At 40.5% G+C, this 20,254-nt stretch overlaps 1 protein-coding gene and 1 pseudogene across 1 annotated transcript; both read left to right on the forward strand.

Moving 5' to 3' along the window:
• Window positions 1-6,167: 6,167 nt before the first annotated feature.
• LOC137258683 (trypsin eta-like) lies at window positions 6,168-19,020 on the forward strand. Its single transcript, XM_067796375.1, has 7 exons — window positions 6,168-6,345; window positions 7,203-7,386; window positions 12,694-12,798; window positions 12,844-12,857; window positions 13,898-14,038; window positions 16,700-16,851; window positions 18,862-19,020. The coding sequence occupies exons 1-7, from the start codon at window positions 6,168-6,170 to the stop codon at window positions 19,018-19,020; spliced, it is 933 nt and encodes a 310-aa protein (XP_067652476.1).
• LOC137258577 (uncharacterized) lies at window positions 11,073-12,269 on the forward strand (annotated as a pseudogene).
• Window positions 19,021-20,254: the final 1,234 nt, after the last annotated feature.

Genomic DNA, 20,254 nt, shown 5'->3' on the forward strand with positions numbered 1-20,254 from the left:
CTTCACAAGGAGCATTCTGTGTCAATATTTTTTGATTTAGAAAAAGCTTATGACACAACATGGAAGTACGGTATTTTAAGAGATTTACATGATTTTGGTTTACGGGACCGTTTGCCTGAGTTTATAGCTGAGTTTTTAACTGACAGGCAATTTCAAGTGCGTGTGGGTTCTACCCTGTCTGATTATTATAAGCAGGACCAGGGTGTCCCACAAGGCAGTATTTTGTCTGTCACTTTATTCAGTATTAAAATAAATAGTCTTTCAAATGTTTTAACAGATTCAATCAATGGTTCCCTTTTCGTGGATGACTTTAATATTTCTTGTCGTGGCAAAAACATGCGAGCCATTGAGAGACAGTTACAAATCTGTCTCAACAAAATTCATAAATGGTGCCTTGAGAATGGGTTTAAATTTTCTCAATCTAAGACAAATTGCATTCACTTTTGCCGAAAATACAAACCTCATAAAGACCCTAACTTGTCTTTAAATGGTGCACCCATCAAAGTTGTCAAGGAAGCTAAGTTCCTTGGTCTTATCTTTGACTCACACTTAACCTTTCTGCCACATATTAAATACCTAAAAACCAAATGCTTGAAGGCGCTTGATTTGTTGAAAGTCGTTTCAAATACAAAGTGGGGAGGAGACCAATCAACCCTCCTACATTTACACAGATCACTCATCCGTTCTAAACTGGATTACGGTTCCATTGGTTATGGTGGAGCCTGTAAAAGCAACCTCAAAATACTTGATTCTATCCATCATCAAGGGCTAAGACTTTGTCTCGGATCATTCCGAACTTCCCCTATTGACAGTCTATACGTTGAAGCAGATGAACCTTCCCTTGATCAACGCCGTATTAAATTATCGTTGCAGTATCTCACTAAACTGTATTCAAATACGTCCAACCCTGCATATAATTGTGTCTTCAATCCCCCGTATGGAGATTTGTACAATAAAAAGCCTTCACTTGTTCCGCCTCTTGGACTAAGAGTAGCCCCTTCTCGCTTGTTTTCTTCACCTCCTTGGCAACTGGTTAGACCACAAGTTGACCTTACATTAAGTAAATACAAAAAATCAGAAACTAATGAATTACAATATAAACAAGCATATAATCAATTAAAAAGTAACTATAGTACGTATAAATCCTTATTTACAGATGGGTCCAAGGATGGTGGCGCAGTTGCTTGTGCCACTGTCATTGGATCCAGGACAATATCTTCCAGATTACCAGACAGCAGTTCCATTTTTACAGCAGAAGCACATGCCATATTAACAGCCCTAAAATATATAAAACAACACCCAAAATATAAACAGTACATCATTTATTCAGACTCTCTTTCATGCCTTCAGGCTATCAAAAATGTATCTTCTCAACATCCACTTTTAACTGATATTGTTGAGTTGTATAATGATCTTGCTACTGGCCAATACGACATCGTCATTTGCTGGTTACCAAGCCATGTTGGAATCTCTGGTAACACACTGGCTGACCTTGCTGCCAAGGCAGCACTCAACAAATCTGTAACACCACTTCTGATTCCATACTCTGATTATAAAGCTGTTATTAGATCTTATATCCGTGATCTGATGCAAAAGAAGTGGGACACCCAAATGGGTATCAATACATTACACCAAATCAAGCCAACAATCGGTTATACTTACTTGGGTTGTCAGTCCAGATTTGAAGAGGTCATTATGCGACGATGTCGTATTGGTCATACAAGATACACTCATGAGTATTTGTTAAAGGGCGAAGATCCCCCGTTTTGCATCCCTTGTGATGAAGGAATTACTGTCAAGCATGTCTTGCTTGACTGTATTGATTTTGCAATCACAAGGGATAAATATTTCAATATCAAATCAATTAGGGATCTTTTTATTAAAGTAAATCATCATTTAATAATTGGATTTTTAAAAGAAATAGAATTGTTGGCTAAATTTTGAATAATATGTTTTGTATATAGAAAAAGTTATTTAATTAATGGTAGTCTAAATTAGCAAACTGCGATTGTTAGTGGCTGTGCCTTCAAAGGGGGTTAAAGTATTGTAAAATTATTGTCCCCCTGAGAGGGTACGTAAGTCCCAAAAACTTTCAAAGTAAAATTTTCACATACCAAGTTTTAATCGTAGTATTTTTGTTATTTTAAATTTTGGTTAACTTGTCTTACAATCGCCAATGGCTGAGGGGATGGTGTAAAACCAGCTGGGATCCATGCAGGTAGCAAAAGTATTGTAAGTCCCCATGGTCCCTAGTATGGTGATCTACCCTCAGTTGTTGGTGATTTATAGCCCGGGTTTTATATTGTATCGTCTTCTCTCATTACAGTGTTTTAGTTTTACACGCTAGTTTTATGTTCATACCGGTGATAGTCTAGTAGTGTTACTGTCCATTGTCGACAGGTTTTACTCTTCCAGACGTTTTCAATTTATTAAGTGAATTTTTCTCGTCACGATATGGCTGCAATATTGCCGATGTGACGGTAAATTTTAACTCACTCACTCACTCACTCACTGTAATCACAGGATCCTGGTATGTTATAGAAACGTCTCTGAAAAAAGCTTATTTTGAAAGACACTGATTGCTGCGTTTATACTGAATTAGCAACGGAGAACTCATAAATTCAGAACCAGTGGGAGTCTAGTAAGCTTCATTTTGGACTAATGCATTGTTTTAGTAATATACTATACAAAGAAAGAAACGCATAGCTGAAAATTAACTTATACACTGAAGGTTCAGTAATACAGGGTAGTCATGAAGAAAACCTGCAGTCATAAACATTAACGGTCCAATGCTGCAAGAAACTGTACGTCACAAATGACAAGTGTTCCAAGGTCAAGGTCGCAGAGTAGTCCATATCTTGCGTGGCCACCATTAGCATCAATGGTTGCTTGGCATCGGCTTCCCATAGACTGGACCAGATTCCGTATGAAGTGCCTGGGAATGAGTTAGTATTCTTCCCTCAAGGCCACAAAGAGAGCTGGTAACGTCTGTGGCTGAGGGTCACGCTGTCGCACACGACGATCCAATTCGTCCCACAAATGTTCCATTGGATTAAGATCCGGTGATTGTGAGGGCCAGTCAAGAACCTGTACGTTGTTCTGGGTATGGAATACTCTGGTTGTTCTTTGCTGTATTCTTGCTGTAAATCTTGCAGAAAGATAACGTTCTGGCGGTTCATGAAAGGAAGGACATGAGGCTTAATTTGTACTGTAAAATTGCCCTATACCTGAATGAGATCTGTCCTGCCACTGTATGGGACGTCGCAGAATGTAACGTGACTCATTACTGAAGATAACAGTTCTCCACTTTTACAATACCCATGGGAGATATTGGCGACATCACTGTCTGCGTTGTTGCCGATGTTGACGTGTAAGGACAGGTCCTAACAAAGGTCTTCTGGAACGAATACCAGCCTCACGTGAGCGGTTCCTCTTCACAGTCTGTTCTGAGTCCTGGCACTACCGATGTTCTGCATGGTGCTGTGGTGAACCTGTTCCGCAACTGTAGAAGGCGAATAAACCTGTCCTGAGCGGACGTGGTCACACGGGGTCGGCGATCACGCGTTAACCCCTGCTGTCGGTAGCGTTGTCAAAGTCTTGCTATGGTACTCTGTGACACATTCACTTGCCTTGCAATCGTAGACTCAAGACTCCCCAACCTCCAAATGACCAATTGCATTGTTGCGCTGAGCCTCAACAAGTCTAGGCATGACTTTAACACCAGATTTAGGATTGTCAAATATCGCAAGAGCATTGGAACCCCCGATGTTTATTGAAAATGGTGAATGGAATGTGCGTGCAAAAGGAAACGCATGAATTTATTCCCGTTTACAATTTATTGCATTTATTGAGGAAAACAGATTTTGGTGAGTTTTGGCGAGGTGTCCTCACTGACAATGGATTCAAACTCGGAAATGTTTTTAGACAGCGTTCACTATAGATAAACTGACTACATAGACACCAATGATGCAAATTCTAAAACTTACATGGAAAAATACTACCTGTGCGTTTCGTGTTCCGAGCAATTTATTAGCATTCGTAGTTTGGAAAATAAATATATAGATCTGGGTCTTACCTTCATTTAACCCAAGCTCAGCAGATCACGGCTGTAGATGTAATCCCTGTTGGAACAATGCAGTTGACTCTTGGTGAAGTCTGCTAATATGTTAGGAATGAGGTTGTATTGTTGACGTTCATCAGTGGATGAAAAAATTATTCACGTGAGCCGATTTCATGACGCACAACCTAGTGTCATTTCATTAACTACACGTCTGACTGACAACGTAGTCATGCGAAATACTGAAATCAGGAAATGAACGACAGTTGGTCTATTAGTGACATCTGTGCGAGGTCACCACTATGCGCTGAGTTGTGAGTTTACTGTCACAACTTCATAATTTTAATTTGTCTTGCATTTCCTTCTTTCCTTTCGATATAATCCCAATGATGACCTCAAAAGCTCGACTACAGGATCCTTTCACTCCAAGGATTTAGGGACTAGTTCTGATAACAATGTATATAGTTGAACTATGTTTTTTCTGTTTTCTCTTGTTACTCAATACTGAATGGACTGGTTACCTCAGGCCCTAATTTTTCTATATGAATGCAGATTTACTTGTACAAAAAGTTCTCTTATTGACATTTATGATGTGAATAAAAAAGCAAGGTCGTTTACGGAAAGATATGATGTTCTATCACATTTCCTGCAGACAAAATGGTACCTATCTTGTGTTACTGTTTGTTGAAAGGCAAACACTACCCTAGCAATAAAGAATCAGAAAATCAGTATATATTTATACAGATGCAGACGCTCTTCTATTCGGTCGAACGTTAAAGTCGCAAGAACGCAAACCATCTCTAAAACTGAAGTGAAAACAAAGTCTTAATGCTTACCTCTCTCAAAATCCAGTTCACGATAAGGAGCAAACATGATCGAAACCAAACATATGCATTTGATACAAGGAGACGCTCACACGTTGTAGAATCAAATACCTCGCCATTATATAGACTTGAAATAAATTGTTTCAAAATATTCAAATTTATTGAATCCATTAATCCATAAAATCCATTAAATCGCTGAAAACATACAGTTAACAAATTATAAGTTCACGTTTCGGGCACCTGTTGCCTGCTGCTGTGGCTATAAAAGATTGATAATCTGAAGATCTTCATCATGATGTCGCCACTGTTGCTTTATGTGCTTGTCTTCCTGACCTCTGGCCTTGTTGGGGGATGGCGACTAGGAGAAATGAAAGTTGCCAGAGGCTACACACAAACGTAAGTGTTGCGAAGTGTCGTTGCAACAGAATATTTATACTTTTGAGTTTTATTAAAAAAGTATGTTTCTTGACCGCTGTTGCATGACAGGGAAACAGCTTCCGTTGTAAGGTCCATTTTGTAAATGAGATGCCACTAGTAGGGCAGGATGTGCTTATCCGTTTTGCGAACACCTGGTGTCAATACTGATCTTCAGAGATCCATTCATTTTTCACATCTATTTTTCCCTTCACCCCAAACGGTATTTGTTTCTGAGAATAGTCAAGGCTGTGTATTCTCTTACTATATTTGCTTAACACCTGTTACTGAGAAAAGTCATAATGAATCATACAATTTGATGATTGATTTTATCAGCAAATAAGTCACGCTCTCCTGCAGCTATACCGCCCATTCAATAAAGACTTCGAGCTCTGTAGCATTATTCTCACCGTTGAAGAGGTACAGTCGTCTAAAGCAACACTGGTTCCTTTGCGGAGTTGCGGCCCTTAAATGTTACAGGATCTAATGATTGGGTCATCCATGGTTATTGGATGGAATACGCTTACACGTGGATTGTCTTTTGATGTGTAGGTCTATGTCATTATGTTCAATTCGTTAACACAATGGTTAACTGGTGTACTGTTTACATCGTCATAAACTCATTCGTGATAGAAATATTTCCCAATATAGTTTTAGTAGATAGTTATAAATTATAAACATTATTTGAAGAGTGGCGCAATAGGAAGGAATCGTCAATTCACACCATAGCAAGTATTCGATGGATCAGTTAAACGGTCATCGTTCGTGTGGAAATCAATTGTAAAGTGCAGTTATTGGCCATGATGTGAAAACAGTCACGTAGAACCTATATCTACATTTTTACACTAGTTCCGATCATCAGAGGTACAACGATGTCGTTAATACCACCGATGACAGTCACTCCGCCCACCACAGCAGCCGTTCAGGGTTCCCTCATTACGTCTACAGCCAGGTTCCAGACGACATCCTTGGGGATGTTCTGTGTGTCGTCTTCAGAGGCCATCCTAGAGCCCGTCTTCAAGCCCTTAACCGTATCAATGGACGACATGGGTCAAATAAGAGTATCGATGTCACTTCGCTTATACAACGGCTAAAACATCCCAACTTCATGAGAGGTCTTGTCCGTCTCCGAAAACAAGGTCAAAACCCATTCACATCCATTCATTTTTTCCATTTTGAGTTTTGATTGGAAAAGTCCACGAACATAATGTCACAATTCTCAATGCCGAAATCCAGTCTCATTTTCAAAAGTAAACGAAGGGACGAGAATCCAATTCGATCATTGTGTGTATCGGTAACCAAAGCAATAGCCGTGTCTACTGCCCACGCAGTCGCAGTAGCAGCACTTGTTTCAGCAACTAACGTTAGTAGTAGTGGTGGTTTTGGTTCGCTGTTGTTGTTGTTGTTGTTGTTGTTGTTGGTGGTGGTGGTGGTGGTGGTGGTAGTATTGTTGTTGTTGTTGTTTTGGGTTCGCTGTTGTTGCATTGCAATCCTCATCATTACGATAATTACAGCTTTCAGGGCCATGTCCAGTGATGGAAAGGCTAAGTTCTGCCACCTTCTTCAACACATGCCCAAATCATACAAAACCTGTGGCTTCCGAAACCTTATCAAGCTTATGTCCGGTCAGTGTGTTCCCGCATCGCCGTCATTCCAGACTCAGGAAAACCCTCCGACAGCTGAAACATCCACAGCAGATGCAAACACATCTCCACGCACTTTAGGTTAGTTAACACCTGGTTTTCGATAATACTTGCTATTAATATTACCACCTATCACAACATCTCCACCTACTCTCGGTTCGTTAACATATGGTTCTCCATGTAATACTTCTTATAATACTACTATAAATACCGTCATACACTGACAAATAGATACTTTTAATAATGTTTATCATCGTTCTCAAGATTGCAGGGACATAAGGCATATCCAAGGTATCGCCAGGACAACAAGAATTGTTGGAGGTTTCCCAGCACAGCAGGGCGTCTTCGACTCCTTCGCTTCCGTTAACTACGGATTCGGGATTAATCCTATTTGTGGAGCTACAATCATCGACTCCTGTACAGTTCTGACAGCTGCCCATTGTATCATGTAAGTGTAGTATCCACTAACACCATTCTTGTCTTTGTCTGTAGTCAGAGCATTCATGTTCTAATACCCATAGTGTCCAGTCATACCATCCATATTCTAATGCTACATTTTTAAAGAGTCAAATGATGTAAAGTACATGAAAAGAAACTTTTCTCATAAATAAAACTAAGAGTGTCATCATTATGTTTAATGCATTGACAGACGTGACAGATCGTGACATACAGACAAATAGCACTGGCAAACATCAGTCGTACAGCCCCGAAAATGAAAGTGACGAACATGAAACACTGGGTCATTCAGTATCTTTTCTACACTTCTCGTAGGTCCAAAACAGGTGCATCTTGTTCTCACTCTGCTTATCACGTTCATAAAGAAGTCTTGCGGAATCACATTCCATTCCTCTAGTAGATCTCTACGGAGTCCTGTGAGATCTACTGGTGCTGAGTGTTATGTGTACATACGTCGACTTCAACCCAGGTATGCTCACCTGGTACTGTACGAGCCAGGATCTCGTCTCGATAACGCTGTCCGGTACGATTACCGTCGACCACGTGCAGTGGAGTGTTTCAAGTACTCACAGCCTAAACCATAAACCACCTCCCGCCAAATCGGTTAAACATGACCACAGCTGCATCTGTCATTTGCTCTCGATTGCGATGATAAATCCTCTACCGACCATCATGAAAGGACAAACTGAACCTGCTTTCATCTGTGAAGAGCATACGATACCATTGACGTTGATGATATACCCTCCATCACAAACACGCACGCCTGCCTGTGACGTGGTTTTAGCAGGTCGCCTACAGTGCAGCCCGTTTGCCCTAACACGTCGACGAACGGTGTTCCTTGGTATACCCACACTGATTACTTTGAAGTGTTTCCTCTGACGACCCGCTGCATTAAATAATTTGTTACGCAATGCAGTGTTAATCATGTACGTATCATCTCGGAGTGTTGTGATTCTGGGGCGACCCGGTCGACATGCATATTCCACGGACCCAGTGGCTTTAAATCTTTGCCACAGACTGCCAGTAGCACTGTGTCTGACGTTAAAGTGGACATCACCCTGCCACTGACTTTGACCAGATTCCTAAAGGCCTACAACTTGCAGACTTTCAGCAAGTATCAAAAACGTTTCATTTTAAGCTGCGATTTCAAACAGGTAAAATACACGAGTGTGATAAGCTTATTATCCTGCAATGTCATTCTTCCATTTCAAATGCCACAACTTATCAAACTAAACTTATTGGAATGTCTATGACGTCACAACTATTACTACTATGCGTAGTAATACGTTTCGTCACAGGACCGGTGACATACTTTTCTTCTGCCCATTCAGTTGACTGCGTTAGGTCAAATAGATCCCAGTAAGTTTCTGTGTTAAAGTAGGTATTGTTGTCAACAAATCTTTATCGTTTGAAAAGTAACGTTAACAAATTCGCATGGAACTCCAGCAAGCTTCAGTGAACTTTTTGAACACCAAATACATTTAACGTTCGCATGACTTTTGTACACCTGGATTCCGTTCTCTCGCTTACACTGAGAGTTGGTCGGGGACTTGATGTTGGCACCTTTGTAATCCTATGAATTTCTATCTTAACTTTGTAATCTATCCTGAGACCATATAATAGACTATTAAATAGATAAATATTTTATGATTGGAAGTTGAATTAGGAGCTACGATTGTTAGTGGCTGTATCCTCGAAACGGGTTTTATGTACCGTAAAATTATTGTCCTCCCGAGAGGGTAAGTAAGTCCCCAAACTGTTGAAGTCAGATTTATTCTTCCACCTTTTTAGCCGTAGAATATGTGCCATTGTAATTTGTGGCTAATCTTACATACAGTCGCCAGCAGCTGATCATGAGGGGATGGTTTAAATCCAGGTAGGGACCATGCAGGTAGCAGAGGTACTGCTATGGCTTGATCTATGACCTGTTTTCATATTGTACTGCCCAATAGTGATACTGTTATATTTGTGTAATTTTCCACGCTGGTTTTAATAATAACTGTGATTCTAGTGGTTTTACTGTCCTTCGTCGACAGGTTCTTCAAAATAAGCACATGTATTTTTTTATGTCACATATGTTCTCTTCATGGCTGCAATATTGCCGATGTGACTTTAAATATTAACTCACTAACTCAATCACTAAATCGAATGTCGTGATTTCGATGTCAACGGTGTCCAGTGGGTCCATCTGTGTCAACCACCGGGGTAGCCTAGTGGTTAAAGCTTTCGCTTGTCATGCCGAAGGCCCGGGTTTGATTCCTCACATGGGCAAAATGTTGCTGATGTTGCTGGAATATTGCTAAACGTTGTGGAAAGCCTAGCTCGCTCACTCACTCACACTCAGGGCGCTGGGGTATGGCATGCTGAAATGAATGAGTTCAAGAAGACACTAGACATGCTTCTCTTGTTTCTAACTTGTCGAATCTTCTTGAAAATTTTACATCAGCGGATTGTGAGGCCTGTTGTTTGAATGATATTGATGTGGCTGTTGACACACTTGTGAACATTATTCAAGAATCTGCTCGACTTTGTGGTCTTCAGGGGCACTTATTTACTCGACATCGTCAAAGATTTGAAAATAACAACAAATGGTATGACGATGCGTGTACTGCGTTAAAACAGAAAAAGTTCAAGACGTTGGATATTTTCAGAAGAACGGGGGATAAAGAAACTCTTAAAGAATACCAACACGTTAGAAATGAATACCGACGTGTGTGCAGAAACAAGAAAAGTGTATATGAAGATGACAGTGTAAATGATCTCGTGGCCACCAATAATAACGGTAAATTATTTTGGAGAAAGCTCAAATCATTAACTCAGACAAAGGATAAGACAAATAGAGATAATATCCCCCCGGAGGAGTTGACTGAGTACTTTAAACGAGTTCTTAATTTGACGAATATTCAAGTGGACCCTGATAATATGGAGTCTGCAACTTTATATGAATGCAACCACACTGAGGAGAACTGTAACTTCTGTCAAGATGTAACCTTAAATAGCATTTTGAACTCAGATATATCAGAGAGTGAAGTATATAGTGCCATAAACAGGCTAAAAAATGCGGGCCTGCGCCTGGACAAGATGGTCTACCGCCGAAAATAATTATGCAGTGTTGTAGTACTTTAGTTCCATATTTGACAGTATTATTTAATATTGTATCATGCGTACGGGAGTTTTTCCTTCCACGTCGGCTAAAAGTATTATTATACCTTTACATAAGAAGGGAAGTGTGAACGATGATAATAATTATAGAGGTATATACTTGATAGACACGCTAGGAAAATGTTTGACTGCGGTTATGAATGACAGATTAGCTCAGTTTGCCGATTTGTATGAGAAGATCCCAGAAGCACAAGCTGGATTTAGACGCGGATACTCTACTGTAGATAATATTTTTACTCTACAATGTTTGGATCAAAAATATCTATCTAAGAAGGGCATGAGATTTTATTGCATTTTTTTGTAGATTTCAAAAAGGCTTTTGACTCTATTAACAGGAAACTTCCTTGGTACTCCATAATGAAGAATGGTGCTCATGGTCGTATACTTGTTTTGTTAAAGAACATGTATTCTAAAATTCAGTGTGCCGTTAAACTCTCTAACACTACAGTGTCGGAGTTCTTTGATTCATTAAGTGGTGTTCGTCAAGGGTGTATTATTAGCCCAATGTTATTTTCCATGTTTATGTTAGAACTTCAGAATATGATAGAATCGTCCACTCTAAGAGGTATATCGGTTGGCCAAGAGTTTATGGAAATATTATTATTACTATATGCGGATGATTTATGGTTAGTTGATGACAGTATCATTGGACTGCAGCGGAAGATAGATATTCTTGATAGTTTTTGTAATAAGTGGGGTATTCAAGTTAATTTAGATAAAACGGAAGTCATGTTTTTCAGAAATGGTGGTATATTAAGGCATTATGAAAAATGGTTCTTTAGTGGCTCTCAGATAAAGGTTACTACGTATTATAATTATTTGGGCATTTTGTTTTCAAATAGATTGTCTTGGTCAAAGTGTGTAGACACGTTAGCTGTCAAAGGCAACAAGGCGCTGTTTTTCATCAAAAAGTTACTTTTTATGCTCCCGGGGTTGCCAGCTAATATTGCATTTAAACTATTTCACATTAAAATTAAGCCTGTGTTGCTGTATGGTGCTGAAGTCTGGGGATTTCAGAGATATCCAGTGTTAGAATCATTACATTTTAATTTCTGTAAGTTTGTGCTGGGCGTTAGCAAATATAATTCTAGTAATGCTGTTTTGGCAGAGTGTGGTAGACATCGATTGTATATAGATTATCATGTCAAATGTGTTAAGTATTGGTGCAAACTTTTGAGGATGGATAGTAGCAGATATCCCAGGCAGTGTTATCTTTTAATGAAACAACTCGATGAATCTGGCAGGACAACATGGGCGAGTGGTCTAAGGCAGCTACTTTCCAGCTTTGGATTTGGTGATGTGTGGTGGTTTCAGGATATTGGATAGGTTTTTAATGCTGTTTAAGCAACGCATATGTGAGTGTAATGTGCAAGTAATGTTTGATAACATAAGTACATCTTATAGGTTAAAAAATTATCTCCAGTTAAAATCATGCTTTGATACAGAATATTATGTCATGAATATTAGAAACTGGGAGTTGAGGAGATGCTTTTGTTTGCTTCGATTAGATGAGTTGCCTATTCAAACAACCATTGGACGAAGGCATGGTATCGATAAACGATTGTGTTTCTGTAAGTATTGTAATGATAAGATAGTTGAAGATGTTATACACGTGACTTCTTATTTGTGTGCCCAATGTATAATTTGGTAAGGGCTAGATATATACCATCTCTATTTTCCGATAACCCCCTGCTTACTCATATAAGCAACTAGTATGTAGTAAAGATCATCAAACCATGCTCAATGTATGTTAAACATTGTTTGTCTCTCCGCAGTGCATAATCATTGTCACTAATGCTATATCACAATGTTAATGTTCACAGATGTACATGGGCCGATGGCCTAAAAACGAATAAAATTTAAAGAAAACAGTTATCACCACTAGACATTCAAGATGCCAGTGATGCCATGGAAGGTTACCAGTGACCAGCAGTAGTCATTAGTGGACAGTGTCAGGTCTTATATGGACATCATGTTGGCAGTTTCATTGCTTATTGATATTCGAATCCTGCTCTCTGCAAGGAATTTATCAAGCCTCATGTAATTAGATACATGACAACATAGAGATTCAGTTGTAACTGTTACAAAAGCTTTTCGGGAACGCTGCCCTAATCCATTTTGATATTTCCCTTTCTAGCCAAAGATATCTTCCCCTGATGAGTGTCAGTGTCGGCGATCATACCAGAATACGTTCAACCTCCCAGCTTCGCGTCAGAAAGGTTTACGTGCATAAATACTACAAGCCAAAAAAATCAGGTAACAATGATCACGTTCTTGAGAAATACAGCACCCAAACTACACGTAATGATCAAGGTGCTTGAGAAGTACAGCACCCAAACTACACGTAATGATCACGGTCATTGAGAAATACAGCACCCGAACTACAAGTAATGATCAAGGTCCTTGAGAAATACAGCACCCAAACTACACGTAATGATCAAGGTCCTTGAGAAATACAGCACCCGAACTACACGTAATGATCAAGGTCCTTGAGAAATACAGCACCCGAACTACACGTAATGATCAAGGTCCTTGAGAAATACAGCACCCAAACTACACGTAATGATCAAGGTCCTTGAGAAATACAGCACCCGAACTACACGTAATGATCAAGGTCCTTGAGAAATACAGCACCCGAACTACACGTAATGATCAAGGTCCTTGAGGAATACAGCACCCAAACTACACGTAATGATCAAGGTCCTTGAGAAATATAGCACCCAAACTACACGTAATGATCAAGGTCCTTGAGAAATACAGCACCCAAACTGCACGTAATAATCAAGGTCCTTGAGAAATACAGCACCCAAACTACACGTAATGATCAAGGTCCTTGAGAAATACAGCACCCACACTACAAGTAATGATCATGGTTCTTGGGAACCACAGCACCCAAACTACACGTAATGATCACTGTCCTTGAGAAATACAGCACCCGAACTAGATGTAATGATCAAGGTCCAATAATATTCACCTTACAGGCAACGAACGCTATCCATGAACGCTAAAGCACACGAAATGCACAAATAGTCAATGTCAGTGAGAATTACAACACTTAACTTGCAGGTAAAACACAAGATGGGTCAGCACTTAAACACCCAAAATACAGTTAACACTCATGGTTCATGAGCACTTCGCTCAAACCACAGACAAAAATTACGGTCCATGTGCACTTCGCTCAAACTACAGGTGCACAACAGCTTAAGAGCTACACGCAGCGTTCATTGCACTAAACCCCAAAATATAGCTATCCCATTTGAAAGCATTTTAACCTTTTAAGCAAAATTATGTTGAACATAATTAGATACTCACTTATGTATATTGAGATGCCTATTTTACAGAAAATGATATAGCGATCCTCAAGATTGACCGCATTGACACAAAAGCTATCCCCAACACCGCGCCAGCCTGTTTCGCTACCGCCGACTTTCCTCTGGAAGGAACTTATTGCACAGCAGTGGGAATAGGAAACACTCGTCACGGTAATTCACTGTCTTCTTTCAGGTTCCTCATGGGCTGAAACCGTGAAGATCAGGGTTAGAATTGATCTTCACTAACCCATGCTTGTCGTCAAGGACGACTAAGGGTCTTGCTGACTTGCTTGAGACATATCACCGTCAATCAATTGCCTAGGTCGATGCTCGTGTCGTTGATCACTGGATTGTCTGGTCCAGATTCAGTTCCGCCGTTATATAGCTGGAATACTGCTGAGTGCGGCGTAACACTGAACTCACTCACTCTCTCTCTCTCTCTCTCTCTCTCTCTCTCTCTCTCTCTCTCTATGTGTTGTTTGTTTGGCACCACGAAGCCCGTGTGTGTGTCAAAACTCGAGGAACGCGTAACACCCCTACAATACAGATGGTGTTTAACGCAGCCATAAAGTAACTCACTATCTCATGTATGACTGTCAGTATTATGATGAATAATCGCCTTACTCCCAATAAACTTAACGACGAACTACGCTCTCCATTGTGAATCCAGAAGTTGCATACCTCGTAGTGTCGTCCTGGAAATAAACTCATGGGCAAAAGAAACTTATCACCCGACATTATTTGTGTTAAAAACGACAAAAACAAAAAAATGTCAGAAAGAATGTTTATATAAGAAAGATAAGCCATTTACACAGCAAAAACTGTATTTGTTGATGCCCTGTCAATGTTCATGCATGCAGGAAGTGAGGTAGATGACACATGGGGTGGACGTGAAAGTTTACACAGAGGATTGCATTCACAGAGTGTGTGGAAAACTGAATCTTGGAAGTGTCTGAGCACTCAGTACCTAGTGTGTCCACCCCTTGAATCAATGCACGCTAGTACACGTCTCCGCATTGATGTCGTCAAACGCCTGATGACGTCAGGAGGAATCCTCTGCCACAGTTCCAAGAGAACTTGCTCCAATTGTTGGCGATTTGCTGGTGGTTGCTGTCGTTGTCTTAGCTGTCTGTCGAGATGATCCCAGAGGTGTTCAATGGGATTCATGTCTGGGGAACGTGCTGGCCAGGGCAAAACGTTGATGTTGGCGTTGTTGAGGTAATCTTCAACGATTCTGGCAGTATGCGGACGTGCATTGTCCTGTTGCAAAAGAACACCTCTTGGCTGTTGACGCACAAAGGGCAAAACAACTGGCCTCAAGACTTCGTCCCTATACCTTTGGGCTGTCAGATTTCCATGCAGGATGACAAGCTGTGTCCTCTGATCAGCACAAATCCCACCCCACACCATGATACCACCTCCTCCAAATGGGTGCACCTCTTGAATGCAGTTCCTCGCCAATCGCTCACCTCTACGTCGGTATACACGGGCTCGGCCATCATTTCTGTACAAGTTGAAACGACTTTCATCAGTGAAGAGCACTCTCTGCCAGTCACGTCGCTGCCACCGACGTACTGTTCGTGCCCACTGCAGCCGACGTTGACAATGTTGGCGGGTCAAGGGCATTCCACGGAATGGACGGCGAGCTCTGATACCAGCAGCACGGAGACGTCTTAGTACGGTTCGTCTGCTGATGCGGTGTCCCAAGGCTGTGGTCGCCGTTGACGTCGCTGTGACGAATCTGTTCCGTAGGTGTATCGTACGGATATGGCGGTCTTCGGCGGGCGTCGTAACCCTTGGTCTACCTGATCTTGGACGGTCAGTGGTCTGACCTGTCTGCTGAAAACGTCTCAGGAGGTTGCTGATTGTTGCCTGGCTGCAGTGGAATGTTCTGGCAATCTGACGTTGTGACGCCCCCATATGGGCCATACCGATGGCCCTATTGCGTTGCTCCGATGACAGTCGTGGCATAACTTTGATATGCTTTTTGATAATGCATGATTGCACTGTCGAACAGCTGTATTTATGCAACCAATGTGCACGAGAACTTTTGGTTACACTCAAAAAACCTTTTTCACTGTTTTTCGTGCTTTCACGAAAATCACAATATCTCGGGTTTTTTGCTTGCTACTCAGCTTAAAAATGTGTTTTAGCGAATGTTTTCTCAGTATGTTTTACCTAGTTCAGTTTTGTTTAGAAGCGTAAATGGAAATTTTAAAGTGATAAGTTTCTTTTGCCCATGAGTTTATTATGGTACACAAAGTTTGCCGAGTGAGAGTATTTAAAAAAACTAATCTTACAAGGATTGAAGCATCTCACTAAACCGGTGCGAGTGTGAGTGCGAGTGCGAGTGCGAGTGTGAGTGTGAGTGTGAGTGTTTAGTTTTACGCCACTTTTATAGCAATATTCCAGCAACATCATGACCGGGGGCACCTGGTGTGGGCTTCAAACATTGTACTCATGTGGGAATCGCACCCGGGCCATCTGCGTGACGAGCGAACGCATTTACCAATAGACTACCCCACCGACCCTACACAACTTCATTTTCATGATAAAACTACCATTGGTACAATGTGTTACATAGGTGTTCAGATACATCGCAAATAGTATCGTTGTGCAGCATTAACATAGAGCACAACATTTGTTTTCATATTAAACTAAATGTACCCATGACCCATGGCGTAGTAGACATCGTTTGACGACCGAATAGACGTCAAGGCAATTAAAGTCTGAAATATGAAAATTATGTTACTATTCATTTGGAAAGATTCAATTCCAACATCATGTGAAAATGAAGACAAGCGTACAGAGCATTTACCTTATGTCCGCCAGGTGGCCATCCTCCATTCAACTTCCGCCTACAACAAGTATCGATTCCAACCTGGGACGGTATCACCTGCTCCCGAGACATGAGGTTCCTTACACCGGTGACCGACCCCCCAAACCAGATCTGTTCTGGCACATATGGAAAGAGCACCTGCCAGGTTAGTAGCTGAAAAGTGACATCGGTGACATTAATATGTTAGTTACGAGGCTAAGCACCATGGTGAGCAGCGTGGTACGATGGCGCTAATAGGGGAAAATGTATAGGTGATATTGGAATGGAAGTATGCCACTGCGTGAGTGCAGAAATTGATGTTGTCAATGGTTGGATATATACTAAAAGCCAAAAGAAACGTTACCCTCCTTCCCTAATGACGGATGTACCTATCTTCATCAGTTGTTGTGATGCATGGACATCCACTTCTGTCTGTGGTGATCACTGTCTTTCAGTAGCACTAAATAAGACCTTGATACGGTGGCATCCGAGGGTGATGGCAACATCATTGGTGTCGACCCCATCGGTACCATCCCAATGGATATTTCTCTCTCTTTTGCTGTTGATAATGGCAAATTTTGCGTACTTGTTTATCTCTTTATTCACAACAGAATTATTCTCTACGAGAAATTGATGCAGATACTGCTTGAATATTGCTACGTTTTGGCGACATGGTATGTGCAAGCAGAAAATGGAAACATTTACTTTGCGTGCACAAATGTTAACAAAGATAATTTTAGATGTTCTAAAACGCCTTTTCACAATACCAAAGACACGTTTTACTCATTTTCCCTGAATGCAATTCAGATGAAAATGTTTTAAAAGAAAGTTTTGAAATCATAGGAATGATTCATTTAAAATTTTGCAAACTCTACAACAGTTGTTTCTTGCTTTAATAGTTTAAAAATTGTGACTTTAAATGGTTTATATTTGTCTCAAGCTGGATTATATTTCAAACATTCGTTTGGACATCTACATCGCTGTTACTGGTTTATTTCGGCATGGTCGATAATATGACAATACAATTCTTCTGAAAAGAATGAATTTCACCTACATATGAATGCATTTGATAAATGTGTTTCGGGATTTGTATAAAGCTGTGTTATTCAGCTTTCTTGTAAACTAATGCCAGTTAATATATCTTTGATAGTTTTTCGGTAATTCATAAAGATGGGAGGGCAAACTTTCTTTTGGTGTTTAGTATACATACACCTGGAACAGTATTAAGCTCCTATTGCATGTTCACCTCTGAGAGAATTGTGTTCAAATTAAGCTTGTGTATTTTGATACATAAGATACTTTAGGAATTTTCATATAAAAACTCCAAACCCACCCTGTGTCCAGGATAAGACACCCGCATTTTCACAAATGCAGTTTGTGTAAGTGCCGGTGTTTAATATGTATGGGTTACAAATTGTCAGTCATTTTTCTGAAACAATGGTACGAAGATGATTATAGGATGACCACAGTTGATGGAATCATATTAATCTGCATATGTTCTTTAAAGCAATTGGTCGGGAAATGAATATACACTACACAGTTGTCAGTCGTCTTGTCAGGAAAAAAACAGTGTGAAAACACTGAATGAAAAGTATCCGTTTTTCATGTTTTCTTGAAGTCAAGATTTCATCTGAGTGAAAACCATGCAGTCTTACCAATGTACTATGCGTACAGACTACTGTTGTTAGTAGAAACGAACAGGATTACCGGTCTGCTTAACGTTTTTCCAGGTGTATAGCAATGTATCTGTGATTGCCTGGAGATGGTAATTATGGCCAGGTAAACACACAGGTAAATATCCCGTGCCCCTGACTGCCTGGGTAAAAGTAAGCTGGCTGTGATTGCAATTTTATATCGCATCAGTGTTTGTAATGGTGACTGTGATCACCTGGGAGTAAATGCAGGTGACTCTGACTGTAATAGATAGGATATGCATACAGGTGAGTGTAATCGATAAGATATATACACAGGTGAGTGTGATCGATAATGTGTATAATGTGTATATGTATAATAAGTGATAATGTGTACAGATGACTGTGATCAAGTAGGTATATGTTGTGCACAGGTGACTGTGATCGATAAAGTATACAGGTAATGGTAACGGTATAATGATCTACACAGACATGTAGGATCAGGGTCGACAAATTAGAATAACATAAGCATGGTTCTCTTTCAGGGTGATTCAGGTGGTGGGTTGTTCTGCAATCAGGACGGTCAACAAGTTCTGACCGGTGTGGTGTCCTACGGTGTCGGCTGTGGTCTACCTCTTTTTCCTGGTGTCTACATGAAGGTGTCCAGTTATGCTGACTGGATCGCAGCCCATTCAGGCTGTTGAACTACAAACGCCATATGAGACAAATACCGGCTAAATAAATTTGTCATGTTTGACAGTGGATGGTGTCATTGTTTCTATGAATGCTGGAAGACTTCCTTAGAACAGACACCTTGCTATACGATAACTCTTACGAACACACTAAACGGGAATATATCTTGTGGCATGTGTCAGCCAAGACAGCAAGCCTGACCACCCAATCCCTTTAGTCGCCTCTTACTGTGCCATCAGCAACCCATACATGTGTGAGTGTGCGCGCGCTTGGGTGCATGATAAGGCTCTTGTTTGTTTTGTAACTGGAACAGGTATATGAAAACAACGCAACAGCTGTATGAATAACATCTTTAACAAGCTGGATAACTTTAAAATGATCTAGGCTGAAATGTTCACCCAACAGATTATCACAGTAAGAATTTGTACACTTGCTACTGTGTAGTCTAAAGACGTTTCTCAAACAAAGATGGTTAGTTTAGGAAAAGTAATATTCTAACCCGGATCTCTGAGGATAAAAGGCATACAGTTTGACCTATTCGCCCAGTCGTGATTTGCTCTCTTTAAAATTTGCAACTCTTGTGTTGGCCATAATTCTGTGATTCACCCCTCATTTATGTGTCTACCGTTACGTGTTGTCAACACTATATGCATGCTTATCATGTACACCCGTGGCTTGAATACTGTTAAAATCCACGTGTACCCAAGCTCACCCACTCACTCACTCTTCTCATTCACTAAAACAGGGCATGTTAGAACAAAGCTAAGTAATACATGATGAATACACTTCATCTGCAGTTCACTTGTCACGAGGGGGGACATGGGTTGACGTCTTCGTCGCCTTTTTTCTTTTACCACAATATGTGCAGATTTCGAAATTAACGCTGGTCCGAATTCCCTACGGCTGACAGCCTTTCATTCTTACTAACTAAGAGTATTATTTTTGAGAAAATATTCAGTAATTCAGTTCGATGAGAGGTTGACCTTTCCGTTGTCAATATCTCGATCTGATCCTTCCCGATGGTCCCATTTTCACATGATGCGATGGTCACGAGTAAAGTGAGTTATAAGTTTCAAAGTTGCAGTAGGTACACTACAATTTAAAATTGATTATAAAACGGCACTTCGAAAGCATAGCGATTTTTGAAGTTCCAAAATACATGTAAGCTATTGGTTTGCATGATGGAGGGATGTTCTGCCTCAACATTAGTGCTAACGTTTACATCAGCCATATGGCTAGTAGTAC

The sequence above is a fragment of the Haliotis asinina genome, chromosome 12 (assembly GCF_037392515.1).
Source record: "Haliotis asinina isolate JCU_RB_2024 chromosome 12, JCU_Hal_asi_v2, whole genome shotgun sequence".
Lineage (NCBI taxonomy): Eukaryota > Metazoa > Mollusca > Gastropoda > Lepetellida > Haliotidae > Haliotis > Haliotis asinina.